The 21,622-nt window shown below is 48.2% G+C and overlaps 1 protein-coding gene across 2 annotated transcripts in view; it reads right to left on the reverse strand.

Annotated features, from left to right (window-relative positions):
- Positions 1-13,248, reverse strand: part of NMT2 (N-myristoyltransferase 2) — a 58,729-nt gene extending 45,481 nt beyond the window's left edge. Inside the window, exon 1 of one of the 2 annotated variants that reach the window (XM_051821427.2) lies at positions 13,029-13,248. In XM_051821427.2, coding sequence (XP_051677387.2) covers positions 13,029-13,138 — 110 coding nt within the window. In that variant the 5' untranslated portion in view covers positions 13,139-13,248. Of the gene's footprint in view, positions 1-13,000 lie in introns of both variants that reach the window. The other variant, XM_051821428.2, reaches the window with a different exon arrangement.
- Positions 13,249-21,622: the final 8,374 nt, after the last annotated feature.

Consider the following 21,622-nt stretch of genomic DNA (forward strand, 5'->3'; position numbering starts at 1 on the left):
CTGAGATTCTCCTCTAAAAGGGAAAATTAAATTCAATGGATAATTCACTCTTCTGTGAAGTCAAAATATGAAAAATACATCCGATAGGGAAACTGTCTGAGAAATAGCACTTGAGCTCTAGATTCCAATTCCCCTGTTCCTAGTCCTCAAATAGAACACGTGCTCATTTTTGGAGATACATTAAGACCTTGTCAAATGGTATCCTAGAGGTTTAAAAATAGCAGCGCATTTCTACCCTGAAACGAGCGGCTTGTTTTCATCAGGAGAATCAAATCTGTACTACCGTGATGTTTGCATTTTAAATCATCTGGCGACCAAGGATGCTCAAAATACCTGACTAGCAATTGGGCTTACACAAACATATCACAGCCAGGTACGGAGGCTAGAAATACACTGGGGGACACGGAGCGTTTTGTAAATTCTCTGCTTTGGGAGTAGGAATATTTTAGGCCTTCTTCCCTCAATGTTCCCATGGCTGGCATCTTCTGAAGTGGTAAATGTGTTGTATTGTCATTGTGTGATTTACGTAAACGTGTGTGAGTGTGTGTGTGTGTGACAGAGGAGTTTATTCAGTCTGATGCCCTACATTAGCTGACATTAATCACACATGTCTGATGAGTGGGAGCAGGGCAGGCTGTTGGTGCTGCTGCTAAGATGCCACTTGGGATGCGTGCACCCCACGCTGCAGTGCCCGGGTTCCAGTCCTGGTCCCACCGCTAATTCCACCTTCCTCCTAATGCACACCCTGGGAGGCGGCAAGTGGTGGCTCAAGTGGTTGGGGCCCTGCCACCCATGGGGAAGACCTGGATTGAGTCCCAGGCTCCTGACTTCACTCTGGCCCAGCTCTGGCTATTGTAGGCATCAGGGGAGTGGACTAATGGATGGAAGATCTCTGTTTGCCAGCCTTTCTCTGTTCCTCTCATTCAGTTTTTCTGCCTTCAAACAAAAAATAAAAAAAAAAAAATTAAAAAAGGAGTTGAAAGCTATACTTCCCTATAGCCTTGATGCTGAAGTCCACTTACCAGCAACCTACCAGCACCCATTATCAAGTATTCACTGAAAATCTACCACAGGCTCAGCACTGTGTCAGGTGCAGAGGGAAAGTGCTAGTAAGTGAAGTTGCTGAGGACATGCCCTGGGCTTCCTGCCCCAGGAGACAATCCCTCTCTTGCCTCTAACCTTTACATTTTCTTAAAAGATTTATTTTATTTCATTTTATTTACTTTTTTATTTTTTTTACAGAGTTAGGGAGAGAGAGAGAGAGAGAGAGAGAGAGAGAGAGAGAAAGGTCTTCCTTCCGTTGGTTCACACCTCAAATGGCCGCTACAGCCGGTGCACTGCGCCAATCCGAAGCCAGGAGCCAGGTGCTTCCTCCTGGTCTCTCATGCGGGTGCAGGGCCCAAGGTCCTGGGCCATCCTCCACTGCCTTCCCGGGCCACAGCAGAGAGCTGGACTGGAAGAGGAGCAACCAGGACAGAATCCGGCACCCTAACCGGCACTAGAACCTGGGGTGCCAGCGCTGCAGGTGGAGGATTAACCTAGTGAGCCACGGCGCCGGCCTATTTTATTTATTTAAAAGGTGGAGTTACAGAAGGAGAGGAGAGACACGGAGAGAGAAAGAGAGAGCTTCCATCCGCTGGTTCATCCCCCAAATGGCCACGTCATCTAGGGTTGAGTCAGGCTGAAGCCAGGAGCCTGGAATTCCATCCGGGTCTCCCACATGGGTGGTAGCAGCCCAAACACTCAGGCTGCCTTCCACTGCTTTCCTGGGCACATTAGCAGGGAGCATTCAGGACATAAACTTTTACTCGTGTGGGATGCTGGCATTGCAGGTGGTAGTATACCACTGCGCCATAGCGCAGGAGTCTGAACCCGGAAGCCAGGAATGTAATTCAGATTTCTCACATGGGTGACAGGAATCTACCCACGTGAGCCATGACTGCTGCTGCCAGGGTCCATGTTAGTGGGAAGCTGGAGTCAGGAGCCAGAGCTGGGCATTTAACCCAGGCCACTGGGATGTAGGATGTGCGCATCTTAGCTGATGGCTTAATTAAGAGGACCAAACACCCCCCCCTCAAATTTTCATTTCTTATGCCCTTTAAAAATATATCTCAATGCTGATCATGGAGCTAGTCAACTGATTTCATTACAGAAATGTTCCATATTTGTATGAAATCCTTACAGGATATGTTTTTTTCTCCAGAAAAATCTTGGGAAGAAGGGGCAAGATTTACATGCTATCGAAGGAAAGCCATCATCTTTTGCAGTTAGACCCACGAGGAAAGAGCCATGAGGTTGCAAAAGAAGCAAGACTGGTCGGTTCTGCAACAAAGACAGAACCACGGCTTATGAGGTCACGAGAACCCCCCAAATCGTGGCCCAGAACAAAGAGCTGCAGATGGTTTTGAAAAGAAAACAAGCTGAGAGAAAGAGAGAGAGAGAGAGAGAGAGAAAATAGCATGGAGGATCCAAGGGAGAAAGACTGAAAATGAGCCTGTGCTATGCGCCATGAATAAGATCAAAGGTCTTAGGCCAAGGTGGTGAGGCTGTGCAAATGGCACATCGGGAGTCACAAAGGTGGACTTGGAGCTCTTCTTAGACACCAAAGAACACATACTGGGGCTGGCGCCGTGGTGTAGCGGATTAAGCCTCTGCCTGCAGCGCCAGCATCCCATATGGCATGGGTTTGAGTCCTGGCTGCTCCATTTCCGATCCAGCTCCCTGCTAATGAGCCTAGGAAAGTAGACGAAGATGGCCCAAGTGGGGATGATCCGGCCATGGGGAAAAAAAAAATCCTACTGCGAACTTTATTGATGGCCTGGTTAAAAGTGGTCCTTTAAGAGACCCAAGGTGCTCAGCTGCTAACCTAAGATTTACGGGGAGATGAGTGTGGAACATGAAACAAACTAATCTTTACTGAGAGTTGCCGAGACCAGACAGTTTATAGAAGGGCACAGGTTCACAGAGAGATCCAAGTTCGAATCAAAAGTGGGCTGGGGCAAGTCACTCAAGCTATGCTAAGACGCGGTCTGCTTGCCTGTTTGGTAATGATTCAATGAGAACAATAAACAACCACAGAAAGTACACAGCACATATCAGGAGTTCAACAAATTACTGGTGGGCACTTGGGCTCAGCAATTAAGTTGCCGCTTGGGATGCCCGCATCCTGTATCAGTATTCCTGGTTCAATTCCTGGTTCCACTTCTGACGTAGCTTCCTGCTACTGTGCCTTCTGAGAGGCAGCAGGTGATGGCTCAAGTACTCGGGTCCTCTGACACCCACGTGGGAGACCCAGGTGGAGTTCTAGGGTCCTGGATTTGGCCTGGCTCAGCCCCAGATGTTGCAGACATTTGGGGAGTGAACCAGTGGATGGAAGATCTCGCTCTATTTCATAAAAACGAGATAAATAAATAAAAATTTAAAACTGAATGTTATTTTACCATGTTGGGGCCTATCCAGCATAAAACTCAACTACAACTCTACAGTCTAAGTCCTTCCATTTAGAAACAGAATAAGGAAATCCTTCTCATGTTTCTAACGCACACAGGAGGACATTTTAAAAGTCAGAAATTAGCCAGTGGTCACTTAGAATCACTGCAGTCCACTCAACACACTTTTATGAAGCTCCCAGTGCATGCAATGAACCAGACATGACAGGGGTCTCAGACGCAAGATGTGGTCTCCGTGCTGTAATCTACGTGTGTGCAGACAGGGACACACATGTCAGCGTGTGTAGACCCGTTCTGACATATGTCTTGGTCAGTTCCTGCTGACTGGATCAGCCTGGATCATTCCCTTGTCGGCCAGAAACCAGTCTGGAGAATCTGACAGATCTCTGGACAGTTAGCGAGTGACTGAGAGGAGGAGGCAGAGAGGGAGAAAAGGCTGGAGAGAGATAGAACCTTGGACTGCTAACATGCTGGTCCCGGGTTCCAGTAAAGGCCAGTCATACCTTATTTTGATATGCTTAATAAAATCTTCTTTTATTTGAGGCAGTTTGTAGACGTGATGCACAGGCATTCAACAGCAGGTGCAAAGAACTCTGTTTCCCAACTCCCAGCCACCTGATGGACAAGTCACTTATCTCTAGGAGCTACAGATTCTGTGGGAGCAGATCAAGGGTCTGGAGCCTGAGCAGGTAACTGGGAGACGGCAAGGGGGGGAACTGGTGTCCAGTACATGGGAAGCGCAAGTGCAGCGTGGGCTGCAGGGCCTCTGCTGGGGGTCACCTCAGGCTATAAAGACCATGACAGAAAGGACAGTGGAGCTGGACTTTCCATTGGAGAAGAGGTACCGCCAGATGGGTGGAACGTTCTCTGGGGGACAGAGGACACCGCGGGAGCACTGGCCCCCAGAGGGGCATGGACGGTAACAACTTCCCGTAGGTGAGCAATGATGCCTGTCACGGGATCCGCAGTTGTTTTCCGCTATAATCAGCTTCCCCTCTGCTGCTGTCTACAAAGACATCGGTACACTGTGCACAGCAGCAGTGATTCTTCAGGGGGAGACGGGAGAGGGACAAAGGCTGAGGAAGCAGCAAAAATAGGCGGAGCCCGGAGATGCGGGGAAGTTGGCCGCAGCTTGGACGGGCTAGAGGACCATGAGAATGTCCATCTCCAAGAAACCCTCATACATATTTATTAGCTCGAGCTATTTTGTGTAGGTATTAAAGCAAAGGTCATCCAAGAAGGTAAAGGACATGGAAGCTCCCTGCTCAGAGGGCAGGGATAAAATCCTAGAAACTTCAGGACTGAAAACAAGTCAAAACAGAGACCAAGAAGAAGGTTATCTACAAAGAAAGAGCAGGCTGGCAGAGAAGACACGTGCACCACTGACAGCCAGAAGACAATAAAACTATGTTTATGGCGCCTGAAGGAAAACGGCTGGTTCCCGTGCGGGGGCCCACGACCGGCATCCCCAGCCCCAAGAACTCAGGAAATACATCATCCGTAGACTCTAGGGGAAAATTAAGTGAGAAAGTATTGAAAGGAAAGTGTGTGGCTTACACGACACAGTGTTCAGGCATTAAAAACAGTAAAGCTGGCTTTTAATAACATGGGTGTGAAATAGAATGGAAAAGTTTAGAAAAAAGTCTTTATGGATACAAGGGCAAAAAATTTCAAAGAAGCCACATGCAATTAAAACGTCAGGTTACTTCAGCAAAACCTAGGAAATGAAAGCAAGGAGGAATTAAACATTCTACACATTTTTGTGCCGTGAGGTATTAAATATTGGAGGTAGTGGTTAATTTTTTATATTCATAAATATACATTAAAAATACGCTTGTTTGAAATTTCATGAGCATTTCTAGAAGGTTAAAAAAGAATTAAAACTGATATATTAGGGGCCGGCACTGTGGTGTTGTAGGTTAAGCCTCTGCCTGTGGCGCCAGCATCCCATATGGGCACCAGTTTGAGTCCCGGCTGCTCCACTTCTGATCCAGCTCCCTGCTAATGGCCTGAGAAAGCAGTGGAGGACGGTCCAAGTGCTTGGGCTCCTGCACCCACGTGGGAGACCTGGAAGAAGTTTCTGACTCCTGATTAGCCCAGCTCCAGCTGTTGTGGTCATATGGAGAGTGAACCAGCTAGTGGAAAACCTTTCTCTCTCTCTCTCTGTCTAGAACTCTGCCTCTCAAATAAATAAATAAATCTTAAAAAAAAAAAAAAAAGAAACTTGATGTATTCTACAAAAGACAGGAAAATAAGTACTTTCAGCACTGTGAATGCTTATAAACAAAACTCAAAGGCAAAACAAGGACTAGGGGCTGGTGCCGTGGTGTAGCGGGTACTGCCACTGCCTGCAGTGCCAGCATACCATGTGGGCACCAGTTCGAGTCCCGGCTTCTCCACTTCTGATCCAGCTCTCTGCTACGGCCTGGGAAAGCAGTAGAAGATGGCCCAAGTGTTTGGGCCCCAGCACCCACATGGAAGACCCAGAAGCTCCTGGCTCCTGGCTTTGGATTGGCCCAGCTCTGGCCGGTGCAGCCATCTGGGGAGTGAACCAGAGGAAGGAAGACCTCTTTCTCTCTCTCTCTGCCCCTGCCTCTCTGTAACTCTGCCTTTCAAATAAGTAAATAAATCTTTAAAAAAAAAAAAAAAAAGACATGAGCTGAGTTGTCCAATATGACAGCTACTGGTCACAAAGGGCTGTTTTAATTAAGATTAATTAAAACTGAACAAAATGTCATTTCTTCAGTCACGCTAGCTACATTTCAAGTTCTGCAAAGCTAATGACTATCAGACTGGACATTTCTATTATCCTGGAAAGTTCTACCCGACAACACTAAGAGGCAGTGAAAAATACACAGTAACAAGTGACCCCATGTAAAGTATGTTTGTACTTACTGTCAACACACAGAGATTAAAATGAGTTCATTAAACTGCTAATTAAACTAGCATGTCTAGGGGAAAAGATAACTAGGGGCGTTCACCTTCTATTTTACACACTCTACTTATTGTTTTGAATTTTTAATAAGCACGTTTCACTCTTATAATCAGTAGAAGCCATTAGCATATTTTCAACTGAGTAACAACAATCCAATCAATCACCTTCCTTCCAGAATTTGGAACAGACTTGCTTTTGTTTAAATACGGCGATTTTATCTAATACAGATGCATAATATACACCGGTGCTAAGAAAGACCACAAAGTATGCATCCTATACCTAGAGATTTTCCGTATTTTATTCAATCTCAGGAAAAACTTTGTTCTGGCCAAAGGGTGATGTCATCATTTCAGGTGCAAGTCTTAGCAGATACTTGATTATTTCAAACTCTATTTCTTGAATTGAAGAGGTCCCTTGGGCAAGGGTGTGAATACATCTTTCCATTTAGAGTGGGTTGATACCAGATCAAATTTCACAAGGGGCAGTCTTGAGTTATCCCCTGAATTTTCCAGGACAAGAAAAGCCCATGGAGAGTTACAGGGAGTTTCTGCATTTTCCCACCAATTCCGTGGAGCAGACTAAGGGGAGGTTCCCACAGTCAGTTCCAATAATTGACAAAGTCATATTTAACAACATGCTGCACACAGCACAGCTTCCATTCCCCCCCCAAATGGGGAGTGGCAGAAGAATTTGAAGAATTCCAAAGTTTTCCTTCATCTTTGCAAATAGATTTTTTATTTTTCTAAGAAAAAAAAAGTCATAAAAATATCTTTGCCATCTTCTTTCTCTGGGCATTGTGTGCAGTGGACTAAGCCAGAGCTTGGGGTAGCTGCATTCCATTTTGGAGTGCCTGGTTTGAGTCCCAGTGCCTCAGTTTCTAATCCAGCTTCCTGCTAATACATCATGGGAGACAGCAGACGACGCTGAAGTAGCTGGGCTCCTGCTACCCACTTGGGAGACCCAGATGGAATTCTGGGCTGGTGGCTTCAGGCTAGTCCAGCGCTGGCTGTTATAGGCATTAGGGGGGTAAATCTATGGATGCCTCTCTGTCTGTCTCTATTTCTTTCAAGATGAAAATAAATAAATAAATATTTTTTTAAAATCTTAACTCTCAAATACTAAAACTACTCCCTATCTTCCCCAGGGACTGATTAATTCAGTCACCTATCTGCCAACGAAGACATACTCATATTTATTTTTATCCCCTTACATAGTCTTAATAGCTGCCTCCTATTTTACCAGAGTAAATATTCACGGAAAAGCTCTCTTAGTGGAAAGGGGATGAACATCACCCATCTGTCTAGAACATGCGCACTCTCAAAGGCAGTGTGGAGAAAGCAAGAAGAGAGATTTGATTTTGCGACCAACTTAAACACTCATTTTATCGGAGGCCGATGGAGCGACTCTGTGACACTGAACCTGCTTACTGTGGGTGACAGACTACGAGATAACGACCACTCGCAGGAGCATTTTGCCAGCGGAGAAGATGCCCATCAATTGGGCAAGGGCAAGAAGGCACTGAGGGTCAGCCAGCTCCTCAGCAGTGTGCACTGCCCTCAGTGATTCCCCCAGACCCCCCAGAAGACCAACAGAAAGCACAAACCCACCAGGAACGACTAAGAGTACCGGGGCTGGGGTTTGGCCTAATGGATAAGAAACCCACACGCACATCAGGGCGCCCAGGTCCAAGTCCTGGCCCCAGCTCCTATTCCTGCTGCTGCTAATGCAGATCCCGAGAGGCAGCAGTGACAGCCGCCCAGGTGGGAGGCCAGGATGCAGCTCCTGGCTCCAGCTTTTACCTGGCCCAGCCTGGGCTGTTGCAGGCATTTTGGGGAAAGAACCAGAAGATGGGAGCTCTGTCTGTCTCTCAAATAATAATGATAATGGGTAGAGTATTAAACATTAAAGATCCACCCACATCTACCTAAGCTCCTAGGAGACTCATCTTGTAAATAACCTGGCCACCTACAGGGGAACAAAAATCATCTTTCTAATAATTCATCTAAGAAGCTGTCTCTGCCAGGAAGCAACATAAATGGGCTGGGAGTTGGGCACAGCGGTTAAGACACCGCCTGGGGGGCCGGTGCTGTGGCACAGCAGGTTAATGCCCTGGCCTGAAGCACCAGCATCCCAATGGGCACTGGTTCTAGTCCCAGCTGCTCCTCTTCCGATCCAGCTCTCTGCTACGGCCTGGGAAAGCAGTAGAAGATGGCCCAAGTCCTTGGGCCCCTGCACCTGCGTGGGAGACCTGGAAGAAGCTCCTGGCTCCTGGCTTCGGATCAGCACAGCTCCAGCCATTGCAGCCAATTGGGAGTGAACCATCAGACGGAAGACCTCCCTCTCTCCCTCCCTCTCCTTCTCTCTCTCTCTCTCTCTCTCTCTCTGCCTCTCCTCTCTCTGTGTAACTCTGACTTTCAAATAAATAAACAAATAAGTCTTAAAAGGAAAAAAAAAAAAGACGCCGCCTGGGACACCCGCATCCACAGCAGACTGCTCGGCTTCGGGTTCCAGCTCTGCTCCCGATTCCAGCTTCCTTGCGTTCCTACTGCCGGTGTCGGAGACCTGGACTGGGCTCCCAGTTCCCAGCTTCAGCAGAGCCCAATCCCAGCGGTTACGGCCACTGGGGAGGAGCCAGTGGACGGGAGATTTCTTTCTTTCTCTGCCTCTCAAATTCATTCATTAATTTTTAAAAAAGGAAAGTATAAATCTTACAACTTTTCATTTGCTTGGAAGTTTTCCGGCTCCCTCAAGCTCTCTACAAAGACGAATGTACTTATTCCTGTAAATCAAGTGTTACAAAAGCTCTTTCTAGGCCGGCGCCACGGCTCACTAGGCTAATCCTCCGCCTAGCGGCGCCGGCACACCGGGTTCTAGTCCCGGTCGGGGCGCCGGATTCTGTCCCGGTTGCCCCTCTTCCAGGCCAGCCCTCTGCTGTGGCCCGGGAGTGCAGTGGAGGATGGCCCAAGTGCTTGGGCCCTGCACCCCATGGGAGACCGGGAAAAGCACCTGGCTCCTGGCTCCTGCCATCGGATCAGCGCGGTGCGCCGGCCGCAGCGCGCTGGCCGCGGCGGCCATTGGAGGGTGAACCAACGGCAAAGGAAGACCTTTCTCTCTGTCTCTCTCTCTCTCACTGTCCACTCTGCCTGTCAAAAAAAAAAAAAAAAAAAAAAAAAAAAAAAAAAAAAAAAAGCTCTTTCTAGAGAATCCTCGGTCAGCCTGGTTCTAATCGCTTCACATTGTTTGAAAACAACAAAACTTTATTTTTTTGAATACAGTCCCACAGATTAAAACTGGCAATCCTTCCTCTCCACTATGTTTTTTGGGATTCATGGAATTCTTATAACAGTGTGCCACTTCCACACTTGGGTGAGCCAAAAAGTTAAGCAAAGAGTACATTTTTCCATCAAAAATAACACATAAAGATAGTGAGAGCCAAGTATTTTATAATGCCTATGCTATTGCTCTCAATGAAACATAAAATGCCTCATATTTCATTCATGGACACTTGGCGTTATCCACAAGACAACATATCCTTTTTAATCCATAAAGAAAACTATGAAAACAAAAGCATATGCAATCTTTACATTTTGGTGCAAAGCAAGAATTAGATATCCTCCTGTTACTTGAGGCTCTACTTTTAACTTATGTGTGTCTAAAAACAGCTAGCAAGTATACTACAGTGAATGGTATGGTAAATTAATTATTTCAAACCACCAGGGTACTAATCAGAAAATTCTCACTCTATGTACTAATCACTAACCAGTGGCCTCAAAGCAACAACCTTCCTTTTAAATTTTTATTTACTTACTTTCATTTTATTTGAAAGGCAGGGGAAGAGAGAGAGAGAGAGAGAGAAATAGAGAGTAAGATTTTCATCCACTCGTTAATTTCCCAAATACCCACACAGCCAGTGTTGGGCCAGGCTCCAGCCAGGAGCCTGGAACTCAATCTCTGTCTCCCACATGGGTGGCAGGGCCCCAGGTACTTGAGCCATCACTTGTTGCCTCCCAGGGTTCACATCAGCAGAAAGCTGGGTCAGATGCAGAGGGGCCAGAACTCAAACCAAGTATTCAGATAATGGGATGCAGGCATCCCAAGTGGCATCATTTAAAAAAAAAAAAAAGATTTTATTTATTTATCTATTAATTTAATTGAAAAAGCAAGAGAGAAAGAGAGAGGTTCACTTCCCAAGTGCCCATAACAGCCAGGCCTGGGCCAGGCAGAAGCCAGGAACTCCATCTGGGTCTCCCAGGTAGGGGTCCAGGTCCTTGGGTCATCTTCTTCTGCTTCCCAAGCACATTAAGTGATACCACTGTCCCAGGAGGTGGCTTAACCCCTGTGCCACTTCAGAAGCACCTTAACGGCTGCGCTAGCTGCATGGCGGGACAGTGTGCCCTGCAAAGGGGAAGGGTAACGCCCACTCATTTCTCCAGAAGCTCACTATCTGCTACTCGCTCAAGTTAGAGGACAATGAAGACGCCACTTGCAGGAAAGAGAAGTCACGCACATTCTAACACTTTCCAACTTGAGGACTGAAAACCGGAAGTTTCTACCAAGCACTATCATCAGTACATGAGCCAAATAAAATCACTCCACAAAACACTGCAATTGTCAAATCCCAAAAAGCAATCCAACAAGAGCAGCAGCTTGGAGTTTTACTAATTCCCTTACATGTAAATAGACCACACAAATACATTAATAACATTTTCCCATTGGAAACTGCCACCAGATTATCTAGTCTTTGTTACAACAACGCGCAGTCCACTACGCATCTCTAAGTTGTGAGTAACTGTGCTAACATATAATTAACGAGTGATGTTCAAAACTGTAACCCTCGAAAGAGGCCTGTGGGTGCTACTCTGGGAACTTCCAACAGCCTCGAGCAAGACAGCAGGGAACTGTGCCCGATCAATGTGCATTCATGATGAATTCTTTGTACCACGGACATTGTTGTTTTGTACAAAAATGAAGCCCTAATTAACCTAGAATGTCACTCACACGAAGAACAATAAGCACAAATTACAGGAAAGAAGCGAGAAGTGCAGGGTCTCACCAGAAAGGTTAGCAGACCTGTGCTGAAGTTATCTCGGTAATTTATCATACTTGGATCTGGGCCCATTTCCAGCAATGGAGCTATTGTTTCAAAACCATGTATGCAGGGATTTCAAAATTTTTTGCATCGGAATAAACGTATCTTTTAGTGCCATTTCCCACAAACTTTTTGAAGTTCCCATGTATTTATATTTACGTATCACAGGCAAATCTCCATCACTGCACAAACGGAACTTGGGCTCAATTTCTGTACAATTTCCTCTCAAAAAAAAATTCTAGATTTGAATAATAACATTCAGTACTTGCAGCTGCCACTGAAGTATTCACTGCAAAAATTTTTTTTAAAAAGCCCTTGCAAACGACAGACACATGCAGTCAGCTTTTTTTTTTATCTTTTATTTAATAATTTATAGCACGTTAAAGGTCAAGAAATGTTCCTTTTTAAAATAAATCTTAAAGTAGATACTAAACAGAATGCAAATACTCGACGCCACCAACCCTCAATCTCTTCAGTGAAGGGAACAAATCAGCTCTCCGTGACTCAGGCCTCCGTCTAATGTTTTTAGGATGACCCACTTCGACACGGTCACCATGCTTGCCAAATCTCACTTCTAAGGGGGCAGCAGAAACGGCTCCGCACCAGCGCACCGTCTCAGTCCAGCAGGGCGATGCCAACACCACCGATGAAATGACACCAGTCTTTATTTAAAACCACCCCCTGCCTCTACAAAGACAACTTCAATACCGGCCTGGACCTGAAGCAATCTTTCTCTCCAACAGGAGAGCCGACCAAGTCTGCCGCGCAGAAAAGGAGGACAGGCGCAAAGGCTTAAGAAACCCGATCAAGTGTTAAAACACTTGGTGCCTTTGACTCCGGAGATCAATCACCAGCCAGGCAAAGCCGGACAGCTCGGCGGGTCAGCCCAGCTCCGGGGCGCTCGGCGGACCCGCGTGGCGGCGGCAAAGGCCACCGCGCCCAGGAGCGCGCAGAGCCCGGGGCCCCGCGGCGCCCCTCGCCGGGCCAGGGGCGCAGAACTTTGCACAGTTCGCCGCCAGCAGACCCGAAGCCCCCAGGGGCGCCGCTCCACGCCACTCCCCAGCACGTATTTTTTTTTTCTTTCCAGGTGGCCGCGGCGGCTGCGGGAAGGGGGAGGGCGTGAAAGGACTTCAGGAGGGATGGCAAGGATCAGAGGAAGACGACTTGCATCCCACGCGCCGCGGCTGCCACAAAGGGAAGGGCGGCGCGCCTCTCCGCCGTTCGCACCCGGAGCCACCCGCGGGCGAGGGCGGCGCGCCGCCCCCACGGGGCCCGGACCGCCGGCGGGGATGGGCGAGCCCGCCAGCGGGGGCGCGCGGCAGGTGACAGCCGCGGCGCCGGTCCCAGGCTCGGGGCCCCAGCCTCCCCGCCCACCCTGGGCCTCGCCCCCACCGCGCGCTCCCCTGAGAGCCACGCCACGCAGACCTCACAATGGTCTTGGGGCCGAAGCGACGCCATCGCGGGCCAGAGCGGCCGAGGGTCCCCCGCACCCCGGGAGCCGGAGCGGCTCAGCGCGCGCGGTCTCACCCTGGGGCGCCCATGCGTCGTCTCCTACCCTTTGGTGTGCTCAGTCTCCTCTTCATTGTCCCCGTCTATGCCGCACGTGTCCTGGTCGTCCAGCTCCAGGCTCTGCTGGCTGGCTGCAGACTCGCTGTCCTCCGCCATCGCGGCGGCGCGGGCTGGGGAGGCGGCGCTCGGGGCGGCGGGCGCGGCGGCAGCTCCCTCTAGTGCAGCTCGCGGTGCTGCTCCGCTCCGGAGCCCGGGAGCCGCGCCCGCCGCGCCCGGCCCCGCCCCGAACCGGCCGGCCCCGCCCCCGCCCCGCCCCCGCCCCGCCCCCACAGCCGGCCCGGGGGCGGGGCGCGTCCGAACGGTGGCCTCCCTCCTCGGTCCCGGGCTCTGCACGCCAGGCTGCAGCGTGCAGGCGCGCAGTCCTGTGCGTGGGCATTCTGGACATCTTCGTGGAGCCCACGCGATTTTCCATGTCGGCATGGCCGGAGCGCTCTAGGCCTTGGGCAGGGATTGTTATCAGGCGTAGGCGTGCCGCGGTCAGTGAGTTCCAGCTCTCCCCGCCCCCTCGCTTTTTAAGAATTCCGTTTCATTTATCTGAAGACATCTAATACGTTCTTAAACCAAAAAGTCCAAACGAGGTGCCTCCGGCCTTCCCACCCGCCTTGCAGTCCTGTAAAATGCGGCCGGAAAAGTCCGGAGCTGCCCGTTATTTCGCTGGATGCCACGCACAGTCGGCTCCGACCCCAAAAAAAGCACCCCGAGGGAGAAGGGGACGTTGTCCACTCCCCGGGGCTGCAGGGTTTTAAGTGAAAGTCGTGACCTGGACTTCCGAGCGAGCGCGGAGGGCCTCCTGGACACGGCGAGCTGCAGAGGGACGCGCGCCACGAGGGACCGCCGAGTCCACGGCCGGGGAAGCGCGGACGCCCGTTGGCGGCTGCGTTTTGCGCGCAGCATTGCTTTCCGGAGATGCGCAGCGTTCAGAGGCCCTGGCAGGCCCCCGGAAGTCTGCGTGGTGGTTCTCCAAGGCGGTGGTAAGATGGCTCTGAAGAACGGCTGGGGCGCAAAAGGAGACTTTCAAAAGCCACCTGAGGGCCGGCGCCGTGGCTCACGTGGTTAATCCTCCGCCTGCGGCGCCGGGTTCTAGTCCCGGTTGCTCCTCTTCCAGTCCAGCTCTCTGCTGTGGCCCGGGAGGGCAGTGGAGGATGGCCCCTGCACCGGCATGGGAAACCAGGAGGAAGCACCTGGCTCCTGGCTTCGGCGCAGCGACGGCCATAGCGGCCATTTGGGGAGTGAACCAACGGAAGGAAGACCTTTCTCTCTGTCTCTCAGTCTGTCAAATAACAATAATAAAAAGCCACCTGAAATGTTCCGAGTGAGTCCCTTATTTGCAGAGGTATTGGGAGCGTTTTGTGATTCTCCCAAGGCCCTCCCCCGCCCCCAAACGATGCCTTTGAAATGCAATGAAGTGGAAACACCTGAAAATGGAAACTACCGGGCGATTTCAAAGCCTTCAGCTGTTTGCTGTTGAGCACAGAGAAGGTTCTATAAGAGGCGCAGGTGGTGGGAGGAGCGGGGGCTCACACAGCCCACAGCGTGCAGGCTCAAGTTCAGGCTGCCCTCTTCCCAGGCAACTCCCTGCTAATGTGCCTGGGAAGGCCCCCGAGGGTGGCCCACGGACTGGGACTGGGGTCCCTGTCACCCACGCAGGAGATCAGATGGAGTTTTTGGCTCCTCGCTTCAGCTTAGCCGGGTCCTGGTCTTTGTGGCCTTTTGGAGAGTGAACCAACAGACAGAAGAGCTCTCTCTGTCTTCCTCTCTCTGGTGCTGGGTCTTTCAAATAAACAAATCTTTTTTAAAAAGTGCAAATGGAGCCAATGCACGCTGGGAAAGCAATTTTATCCTTGAAAATCACAGCTATTCTGTTTCTGAACAATTGAATCTTTTTAAAGACTTTATTATTTGTTTGTTTAACACTCCAGTGACAGAAGGAGAAAGGGAGAGACAGAGATCTTCCATCCACTGGTTCACTCCCCAAATGGCTGCAACAGCCAGGGCTGGGCCAGGCAGAAGGTAAGAGCCAAGAATTTCATTTGATCTCCTGCATGCGTGGGTGGCTGGGGCCCAGGTAATATATTATTATTATATAATAATGTTATTTATAATATATTATATTAGGCCACCTTCAGCTGTCTTCCCATGCACATTAGCAGGGACTCCAGCCAGCACTCTGATATGGGGTGCTGGAGTGCAGAGTTCCAGGCCAGGGCTTAAGCTGCTGGGCCACAGCACCAGCTGCACTTGCAGCAATTTCTGAACCAGAAAGGTACGCGTGGCCTTTGCTTTTAAACTTTTAATGAAGGCGAACACGGGACAGTGAGATTATCGCAGTCCTTCTCCAGGAACTGAAACTGGGTAACTGCAACCAGGAACCTGACCAGCAGCAAGCGTCAGCTCAGCCGCTGGAACGTGTGACAAGGGTTCCCTGATGAAAGAGTTCCAAGGCAAGGGCAAGGCAGGAGACATCTTTATTTGAATTTTCCAGCAGCTTTGACCAAGAGCCATTTTTTTTGTTTGTTTGTTTTTTACAAAAGCATGTGAAAACAAATCATCCTGGAGAAATAAAATGAAGGCTTCAGAACCAGTTAAACAGGAGGAAACAAAGACAAACAGCCAGCATCTGCTCCCCAGGACAGAAGGAAGCTAATCCAGACCTCTGTACAGTCCCGGGCTGAAGTGTTATATGATACAAATGTTTCTCGGCACTGGTCTTTTGAAGGAGGAAAGCGTTTACAGATGACCTAAATCCTATTGTCACTGATGGAGCTCACTCTGTTCCTAAGTATTTCTGCTTCTTTCCCTGGCTTATTCCCAGAGTTTGGAGAATTGGAACCAAGTGGCATCTTCCAGAATCTCAGATCCAAGTTTATTTGGGAGAAAAGAATACTGAAAAGTGGTTGCCAGTATGTTCAAGAGCCCCTTGGGAAACTCCTAGTCAGCCAGGTTCGTCTCCATTACAAATGTAAGGCCTTGGTTGTATATCATTGGCCTTGTTTTATTTAAGCATAATATTAGAACACTTTTTTGTTTTTCTTAATTGTGCTAAAATACACAACATAAAGTTTACCACCCTACCCATTTTTAATTTTATCATCTAGTAGTGTTATGTACTGGCCTACTCACATTGTTGGATAACCAGTGTCTGGAAATTTTCCATTTTGCAAAATTGAAACTACAACCCATTAACCTCTCCATTTCCTCCTATCAATCACCATTCTAAGTCCTATGAATTTCCTATGAATTTGACTCTTTTAGATGGCTGCTATAAAGTATTTCTCTTCTGTGATTGGCTTTTTTTTTTTTTTTTTTTTTTGGACAGGCAGAGTGGACAGTGAGAGAGAGAGAGAGAAAGGTGAGAAAGGTAAGGTCTTCCTTTGCTTGCTGTTGGTTCACCCTCCAATGGCCGCCATGGCTGGTGCACCAAGCTGATCCGAAGGCAGGAGCCAGGTGCTTCTCCTTGTCTCCCATGCGGTGCAGGGCCCAAGTACTTGGGCCATCCTCCACTGCACTCCCTGGCTACAGCAGAGAGCTGGTCTGGAAGAGGGGCAACCTGGACAGAATCCGGCACCCCAACCAGGACTAGAACCCGGTGTGCCGGCGCCGCAAGATGGAGGATTAGCCTATTGAGCCATGGCGCCGGTCTCTGTGATTGGCTTATTTCACGAAACATAGGTCCTCAAGGTTCAGCTACAGTATTGCATGTGTCAGAATTTCCCTCCCTTTTAAGGCTAAATAATATTCCATTATACACACGCCACATTTTGTTTATCCATTCATCCACTGATGAACATTGGACTGCTTCCACCTTTTGGTGACCATTGACAATGCTAGGAAAACTGATGTGGAAATATCCCTTCAAGACTCTGCTTCCAATTCTTTTGGATATATACCCAGAAGTGAAATTGCTGAGTCATATAATCCTATGCTTAATTTTTTGAGGAGTTGCCACCCTGTTTTCCATAATGGCTGCAGCATTTTTACATTCCTACCAACTTTACAAAAGTCTGTCCATATCCTCTCTGACACTTGCTATTTTCTCTCTTTTTTTTTAATAGCAGCAAGACTAATGAGTCTGAGCTGATATAATTTTACTAAAATTAAAATATAACCAGAGAGGGGCTGGCGCTGTGGCGTAGCAGGTAAAGCTGCTACCTGCAGTGCTGGCATCCCATATGGGTGCCAGTTTGAGACCCGGCTGCTCCACTTTCAATCCAGCTCTCTGCTGTGGCCTGAGAAAGCAGTAGAAGATGGCACAAGTCCTTGGGCCCCTGCACCTGTATGGGAGACCCAGAGGAAGCTCCTGGCTCCTGGCTTTGGATTGGCGCAGCTCTGGCCATTGCAGCCAGTTGGGGAGTGAACCAGTGGATGGAAGACTTTCTCTCTTTCTCTCTCTCTCATTTTGACTTTCAAGTAAAATAGATAGATTAAAAAATATATAACCAGAGACTTACCCTTGTTTCTGCTTATAAAGTACATTTTTCTTTTTTAATCTTATTCTTTTTAAAGATGTATTTATTTGTTTGAAAGGCAGATTGTCAGATGGTGAAAGAGAGAGGTCTTCCATCTGCTGATTCACTTCCCAAATGGCTACAATAGCTGGGTTTGGGTCAGACCAAAGCCAGGAGCCAGGAGCTCCATTTCCCATAAGGGTAGCAGGGACTCAAGCAACTGAGCCATCTTCCTCTGACTTGCCAGGTGCACCAGCCGTAAGCTGGATGGGAAGGGCAGCAGCCAGGACTCCAAGGAGCACTCCAGTGTGCTAGTGGCGTGGTTCAACCCGCTGTACCACAATGCCAGCCCCAGAAAGTACATGTTTCAGGCCAGAACAATAATAAACTTTTTAAAGCCACATATAATACAGGGATAGACTTTATTACTGTTATCCATAATAGAATATGCTTTGACAAATTTGAAAATGTCTTAATTGTACTAAAAAAATTACATAAGACAGTCTGTCATTGGAGGAGTACTACACATTAGCTGTAAAGTAATACTACATAGTACTTGATCTCAAGAATATTTGAATATAATGGCCCAGAATGCAGTTCAGAGAAATAAAAATATGGGAAATTTAGAGAGATTAAGACATATGGGTGACAGAACAAGACCTTGAATGCTTCTATTTTGTCTCTTGAAACACTTCCCAACCGTCAGCCTGAGCCCGGCTTAGCCTGCTGGCCAGATGTGCAGCAGAGTGGAGCTGGCCAGCCCAGGTCCCTGGGACCCTCAGCCTTCAGTCACTCACCACCGACCAGACAAACAAGGAGCCTCGCTAAGATCAGCCTCTGGTCCACCCGATCCTTGTGAGAAGTAGTAAGTGGTCATTGTTTTAAGTCATTAAATTTTAGAGTATTTTATTATGCAGCAGTAACTAGCTGACAAACTGAGGGAAAAGCAAAGACCAAAAGAAAATCTTAAAGATTGAGTCATTTTTAGCAATTGTGACTACTGTCTGTTTACCTGAGTAGATGTGAAAAAGACCCATGGCAAGCCAGTGGTTTGCAGTTTCTGTTATGCGCTCACAAAACCAAAGCCCATTGCATTTACAAAGTACTGACTATTCCTGGCAGCCCATCTGTTTCAGACTTATGTTTCACTTGATCTTATAAAAAAAAAAAAAAAGCCTCCATGTCTACTTGTTGAGGAGCCCTGTAATTATACTCTTTCCTTTAAAATTGTGCATTTGGGCTGGGCAGATAACACGCTAGTTAAGATGTCTGTGTCTCACACTGGAATACCTGGGGTCCATACTTGGCTCCAGCTCCAGATTTAGTGTTCTGCTAATACAGACCTTGGGAGGCAGCACTGATGTCTCAAGTAATTGGGTCTCGCCCCACACAGCAGATGTGGATTGAGTCCCCAGGTCCTGGCTTCAGCCAGGCCCAACCCTGGCCACTGCAGGCATTTGGGGGATTGAACTAGCAGATGGGAGCTCTCTCTCCCTCCCAAGTAAATAAAAATTTTAAAATAATGGTAGGCACTTGATACCAAGTTAAGGCACCACTTGGGGAATGCCTGAATCCCATAGGAATGCCTAGGTTCTAGTCCCCACTCCATTTCTAACTCCAGCTTCCTGCTAACACAGACCCTGGGAAGCAGCAGTAATGGATCAAATGTTTGGGTCCTTGCCACCCACACAGGAGACCTGGACTGTTTCGGACTCCTGGTTTTGGCTTGGCCCCGTCCCAGCTCCTGGGGCATTTGGGGAGCAAATCAGTAGAGAGAATGATTGATCTGTCTCTTTCTCTCTCTCCCTTTCAAAAAAGATAAAAAACAAATGTTTTAAGTTTAAAAATAAACTAAACCTATGCATTTGAAAAGCACATCTCATGGTTACTCTGGGTAATCTTCACCCTCTGCTCAGGTTACTCTGCTGAAAGGTTTTCATACTTGTTTGGACCAGCAGGGTGGGACCACAGTGAGCACTGCAGATTAGCTGCAGTATCAGTTGCAGGGTTGGTGAGTCTGTCTTGCCCTGTAAGACAAGTTAGAGCTTGAGGGTGATGCCAGTCAAAAATACTAGAGATGCAGAGCTGTTGCAATCACAGGGAGAAGCATATTCATTTAGAAGCTCGAAGCAGGGTGGCCACAGCAGGTTAACCTCCTGCCTGGGATGCCTATGTCACTCATCAGAGAGCCTGGTTTACGTCCTTTCTACTCTGCTCCCAATTCAGCTCCAACTAATGTGTTTCTGGAGGCAGCAGGTGGTGGCTCAAGTGGTTGAGTCCCTGGCGCCTTCATGAGACCTGGACGGGTTCCAGGCTCTTGGCTTTGGCCTGGTCCAGCCCTGGCTGTTGCAGGCACCAGTAGATGGAAGAGTTCCCTCTGTCTCTATTATTTTTTCAAATTACAATCTTTTCAAATAAATAAATTTTAAAAGAGTCTTAGAAGCTGGAAAGTGCCTTAATTCTAGATAGTCACCTTGAAAACACACTGCTTGACAAACTTCTTATGTGGAGAGAGGCTCTTGGGGATGGGCATGTGGCACAGTGGTTAAGATGCCAGGCAACCTGGGTTGCCTGCATTCCATATTGTAGTGCCTGGGCTGGAGTTCTGGCTCTGCTTCTAATTCCAGCTTCCTGCTAACGAGTACCCAGGGAGGCAGCAGATGTTTGCTCAAGTGATTGGATCCCTGCCGTCCATGTGGAAGACCTGGATTGAGTTCCCAGCTTTTGGTTTCAGCCTGACCCTGGCTGATGCAGGCATTTGAGGAGTGAACCAGAAGATGGAAGATCTGCCCCTTGCCCCCACCTTTGCCTTCCAAATAAAATGAACATTTAAGAAGATAGGTAGGTAGATAGAATGATAGATAGATAGAATGATAGATAGATAGATAGATAGATAGATAATCATTTGGGATAGGCATCTGGCCTAGCAGTTAAGATTTCCATTCAAGATATCCATGCCCTACATCATAGTATCTGGGTTCAACTTCTGGCTCTGGCTTCTGATCCCAGCTTGCTGCTAATGTAGACCCTGGGAGGCAGTGGTGATGCAGATTTTGTTTCCAGGGCAACACTGTATCGTACATTACCAAAGTTCATTAACTTTGGGGCAGCTACTGTGGCACAGTGAGTTAGGTTGCCACTCGGGATGCCCACATTCCATATCAGAGTGCAAGTCTGAGTCCTGACTTCTCTGCTTCTGATCAAGCTTCCTGCTGACACTCCTGGGAAGGCAGCAGATGATGGCACAAGTGCTTGGATTCCTGTCACTCATGTGGTTTTCCTGTATCTCCTTCTTTTTTCTTACCTATTGCCATAGTCCACTTTTCTGTTGCTATAACAAAATACCTGAGACTATGCGATCTCTAAAGTATAGATTAGGGGCCTGCTGCTGCGCTGTAGCATGGTAAGCCACTGTCTGCTGTGCTGGCATCTCATATGGGTGCCGGTTCGTGTTCCAGCTGCTCTACTCTGATCTAGCTCCCTACTAATGTGCCTGGGAAAGCAGCAGAAGATGGCCCAAGTTCTTTGGTCTTTGCATCCACATGGAAAACCTGGAAGAAGCTCCTGGTTCCTGGCTTTAGCCTGGCCCAGCCTAGGCTGTTGGAGCCATTTGGGGAGTGAACCAGCAGATGGAAGATCTTTCCTCTCTCTCTCTCTGCCTTTCAAATAAATAAATAAATTTTGGAAAAAAGGGACAGATTAGTTCTATTAGTTCTTTTATTAACAACTACCATGTATTACATAAGCACACAGTTTCATCAGAATTTTTTACTAGAATTACTAGAGGAGGCAAGAAAGAATCTATTATATGTAGCCTGTCCAGGATTAGGGCTTCTTGGCCTTCCAGTAAGAAAAGATGGAGGAGAAAGGAAATAGTAATGAAAGTGAATGTGGGGAGCAACTCGGACTAGACTCTTACTGGAATTAAGACTTATTCTATGCATCTGCTTTCCCACAATATGGCGCTGAGAAGGGAGTAACAACTTCTACGCAGCTGCCTCTCGCCAACTTGAGTGATGACCTGCAGGAGCTGATCCTGCTCCTGATTGGAGGAGAGCAGCGTACTCGGCGTGTGGGCAGCAGAGTTGGAATTGGTGGAAGAGGACTATAAAGGAGGAGAGAGACAACATGCACC

Source organism: Oryctolagus cuniculus, chromosome 13 (assembly GCF_964237555.1).
Source record: "Oryctolagus cuniculus chromosome 13, mOryCun1.1, whole genome shotgun sequence".
NCBI lineage: Eukaryota > Metazoa > Chordata > Mammalia > Lagomorpha > Leporidae > Oryctolagus > Oryctolagus cuniculus.